The 5188-nt window shown below is 34.5% G+C and overlaps 1 protein-coding gene across 2 annotated transcripts in view; it reads right to left on the bottom strand.

Moving 5' to 3' along the window:
- Positions 1–4142: 4142 nt before the first annotated feature.
- LOC107701531 (G2/mitotic-specific cyclin-B3-like) overlaps positions 4143–5188 on the bottom strand; it is a 10127-nt gene continuing 9081 nt past the window's right edge. For both annotated transcript variants that reach the window (XM_016503577.1, XM_016503578.1), the window contains exon 12: positions 4143–4850. In XM_016503577.1, coding sequence (XP_016359063.1) covers positions 4784–4850 — 67 coding nt within the window. In that variant the 3' untranslated portion in view covers positions 4143–4783. The remainder of the gene's footprint in view (positions 4851–5188) is intronic.

Here is a 5188-nt window from a genome sequence, read left to right on the forward strand (position 1 = left end):
CACAACTGGATTCACGTACTTAGTTCAGGTTCACATGTGCATTTGCATCTTTTTGTGAATATATAAGCTGTAATATTATGTTTATGTCGTATAAATATCTGATTATCAGATAGCCTAATTAACCCGCTAATAAAGCGCTTCAGTTTACCGGTGTTCATTCAGCTCTTTGGCCACAGCGCGCACAGCTCAAACATGCTGCTATTTGAAACAGTGGTATTAATTTAAGATGTTTCTTTATCAAAATCATGGATGCATCATTATTAATAACCACCACTTTTATTTTTATCTTATTATTTTCATCAACAATAGGATTTAATTAAAATCATTTCATTATTGTCTGTGCAGAGGCTATTCCCTTTTCAATAACCATGGCACATGCATTTTGATTCTTTACACGTAGGTAATGTTGTCCAATGACTTGTTTATTTAAACATTATTTTATTTATTTGTAAGGCTTTTTTTTTTATAAAGAAATTTAGTAATAGGAGTGTAAAATTAATTGTAAAACTTACAATGGTTCAAACTAGGCTGCTGTACTGTACATGTTTGATTTATGTTTGGGACATGGTTTTTAATGGTGAGACTTTTGTAATCAGGCTCTCAAACATTATATAAAAACTTGGATTTAGATTTATCGGCCAACATATTGGTTATCGGCTATCAAATATAAAGAATTATCAGTTATCATTATCATAAATGTCATCTCAGTGCATCCCTAGCAAAAGCACTCCACAATTCCACTCCATCTCTCCTTAATCATCAAGGTCTGTATTCATAACACCCTCTTCTCCAAAGGAAACTCATAAAATCAGAGGAGCCAGAGCCAGCCAGTGAGACTGGGGGAGGATCTGACAGTTATGCATTTGTTACAGCAGAATCCATATTTGAATTAAACATTCTTAGACATCACTGATCACCATATAGAGCAGATTTATGACTGAACAATAGAATATTCCCACTGAAAGAAAGACTTAATAAGTGAGACATTAGTCATTCTAGAACTTCCTCCAGACTTAAAGGGATACTTCACCCAAAAATTCTATCCCAGGAGATGAATCGGTGTCTTCTGAAGAGAAAAAATACTAATATTTCAAACTTTTTCAACTATAAACTATCACTTCTGGCAAACTGTCATTATTATTATTCTTACACACCTATTGTTTCGCTTCAGAAGACATTGATTCATCCACTGGGGTCATATGGGTTACAATCGTTATCGTTTGTGTGGTTTTCAAAGCGTCAACTTCTGGGTTACTAACCACTTTAATTATATTAAACAATCCAGAGATGGATTGTTTTTCTAAAAAACTTCACTTGAGTTTATCTGAAGAAGGACAGTCATAAACATCTGGGATGGCATGAGTTTGAGTAAACAATAAGAGAATTTTCATTTTTGGGTGGAGTATCCCTTTAAAGGAATTGTTCACCCAAAAATGAAATTTCTTCCATCATGTACTCACCCTCAAGTTGTTCCAAGCCTGTATGTGTTTCTTTATTCTGTTGAGCACAAAAGAAGATATTTTGAAGAATGTTGGTAACCAAACAGTTGACAGGTGTCATTGACTTCCATAGTATGGAAAAAAAAATACTATGGAAGTCAGTATGTGTTGAAATCTCTTTCAGCTGGTGAAAAAAAATATATATATAGTCAATCACAATCCACCCAACTATATGGACTGCATGCTTTGTTTGACCTCAAAATGATTGATAGAAAGAAAGCCCACCACTGAATAAAAATTTTCCTTTATTTGCCTCTATTTATTTTCCTGTTTATGGCTGTCAGACATCGGCCTGATATCTCAGGACAAATATTTCAGTTAGGATATCCAGGGTGTAGGATTTTGCATACTATTTCATTAAAAATGCTTACAGATACATTTAATTGTTATTCATTGTATTTTAATACAATGTAGATGTATATTGTTATATTTTATTCGTTTTAATTTGTTACTTTTTTCTTTTTTGTTGCAAGTCTTTTTTACTGATTTGACTAATTGATTTAACAACAGTTCAGATAAATATTACTCTATCAGACAAAACTATAAATGTGGTTTTATATGCTGCACATTTGTTATATACATCACGGTAATACAAAACAGCACTAAACAGAACTGTAAACACAACTATATTCCACATTATTACAAACAACAATATACTGTCCTTACAAAAGCATTCTGGCCCAAGCTGACTGCTTTTAAGTAACTGACATAAGTTTGTTCAAAACCAGATAATATATTTTAAAACCGTATAATAATATTTTAATAAAATATAAAATACGGTATATTTCAAATAGATCACAGGGGCAGATCAAGAACATAAAATTTACTTAGGGCCAAGTTCATTTTTTCTCAGCGAAGAAAAAATAAACAAGGCATGAGTGAATCTATTAGGCTATAAGTCCTGCAACAGATGCATTACTGTAGCATCTTCTATAGCCTGAGCATTGACTCTGGTAATTATTGTCATGGAGACAGATGTGCAGACCAGATGATGTTGGGTATACATCATAGACCTCTTTCACGTATTTTACATGTCCATTAGACAGATTCATGCATGTATAATACACCCATTAGTAAGCAGCACAGCTACAGTGTCATCATGCTCTTAGTTTGATCTTTTTTCACCTCCAACTAACACAGCTGCTGCCTGCTATTATGTAACTGCCATGTTTATGTGTCCCATCAGAGCTGCGTGTGTTCGCAGCTGAGTGTAGCCTTTCATAACTCGATTATAATGAATTTTCAATTGTAGTTAGCTGGCTAAGGTAAACGCTTTTGCTCCATGAAGCATTTGTGGCCCAAATAGCATATCTGGCTCCATGCTCGTGCACTTATTTTGGGTGGAAATGATCATGGATACAACCCAATTGCCTCGGGAGTCCAAGAAAATGACAGGAAAATTGTTTGAAAATGATATTCAATCAATGCAAGTCTGTTTTAGTACCGATAAACAAGAGGTCGCACACAGAATGGGGATGAGGTGAAAAGCGATGTGTCATACAAGAGTAATTGGATCAAAACAAGCTACAAATCTGGAGGTTTTGTATAATTTTACGTCACCAAAATTACAATTATTTGATAATGATATTGCATTGTTTTAACAAGCAGCCTCGCTCTGTCATTCTCACAGAATACTTGTCATAATACACAGAAAAAATATATCTAACAATTCTGACTTTTCTTCTTAGAAGAGTTGTTGTCTTGCAATTCGGAGTTAAAATCTCACAATTCTGAGTTTAAATCTCGCAATTCTGATAAAAAAAGAAAGAATTGTGAAATTAAAAGTCATAATTACCATTTCTTTATTTATCCTGTGGCAGTGAAATGCTTCTGTCTTTGTCTCTTCATTTAACTGAAATGTGGTTTAGGACATTTATGAACTGGCATTACACTGACAGAATATGGCATAAAGATGATGTATTATTCAACAGATGGCTCTCCCATTTTTACACCGCCAGATATTGATGTGTTGGCCTCCTTATCCCAATTAATGGAGTCACCACAGACATTTATCCACAAATGTTTAAGCATCCAGATTATAAATGGTATCCTTTAGCAGTAAACAAATTCTGTGCCACTACTAATGAGAAATCAAGATTTGCATGTCAATTCTGCAGTCAAACTTAGGGATTCACAGCATACATGTGAAGCACTCAGAAAACAATGCCCAGGATCCAATCGGTCAGTGATCAAAGGGTGCTGTCCAGCAAACATGCAGCCTGGGATGGAACGCACAAACATCAATGAGTTGAATATAATAACAAGGATTAGAAACCGCGGCCTTTAAAGCCTGGAGGACAAGCAGTCAGCATTCTGCCATCCCAATGAGCAGGTCGTGAAGACTTATGCTAATCAAAGTCTGTCTTTTCCCCTTTCAATCCACATCGAAACCACACAAGACAAACTAACAGAATGCAGCAAAAAGAGCACACATTAGAAACCGCTCTGAGAGGTTTGTTGTTCTCAGTTGGCTGTGATGGATTGGACCGGCTCACAGCTGTGACTCAAGCTGCATCCGAAAACAACCAATGGACGTCAGAGACTGTTAGGACATCAGAACCGCCAGACAATCTCTTCTGATAAACAAGAGTGGTTTCCTACATTCAATAATCACTGGGGCTGAGTGAGATTGAGGTTATTTATTTATTTTCTATAGGTGCAATGATTGAGTGTGGTTGAAAAGACATGCAGCACATGTATTTGAATGCAGACACATATTATCAATGTGGTGATGGAGGATATGGGATCACGCTGCCTCCTACTGGTTAAACAGATGCAGCATTGTTGGTATGTTTGTTAAATTTTAAAAGGCATTTATTTCAAAATGTAAGTAAATGCAAGAATCAGGCAAATATGCTAAATACTTTTTTAATCAACAAGTGTTTAAAAATACACTTAAATTGATTAAGAAAACATACAGACATGGCAAACTATACAAAGCAGTACGAAAAAGACAAAAACAAATATATATGTACAAGATTAAGCATTAAAATGCCATTTTAGTTACAACATTCAATAACAACACAAATCTAATGACCTAATGTATTCAACCGATGAATGGTTTGTACTTTTATCAGTTTTTGAAACACTGACAGGGTCACTGGTGAGTGTTTTGGTCAAGAATAACATGGTTTGTAAAAACAACTAAACAGCTGAACATACAATGGAAAACATGCATATACATCATGTCAATTTACACACAAACACTTTATTTCAAAAGATTAAAATATAACATTAAATATAATTATTTACAATGTTCGAAACTTTACATATATTCTTTCAGGTTATTTCAAAAACCCCTCCAACGCTTCCAGACTCACTGTGGGGATCAACGCAACTTCAAAGAAAACCCTGTAAAAAAATTAAATAATAATAAATAAATAACTTAGACATAACAAAATGCCACAATCTGGAGTATTTAAATATGAACAAACGGCTTCATTAGTCAAATTCTTTCAAGAAGTCAACATCTGCTGTAGGCAGGCGTAACATTAAATAATACATGTCAAAATGCCAATCAGGTTTGGGAAGAGCTTCTAAACAACACACCAGTCAAGCTGAGACTCAGATAAGCAAACAGAATCTAAATTTTTTAAAACATTAATTATGACTAAACTTCATCCATCTGCCATCCAAATGCTTTCTTTGCAAAGCTTGCCAACCAACTTTAAAAGCACATGATGTGTATA

This window comes from Sinocyclocheilus anshuiensis, unplaced genomic scaffold (genome assembly GCF_001515605.1).
Source record: "Sinocyclocheilus anshuiensis isolate Anshui unplaced genomic scaffold, SAMN03320099.WGS_v1.1 scaffold2404, whole genome shotgun sequence".
Classification (NCBI taxonomy): Eukaryota; Metazoa; Chordata; class Actinopteri; order Cypriniformes; family Cyprinidae; genus Sinocyclocheilus; species Sinocyclocheilus anshuiensis.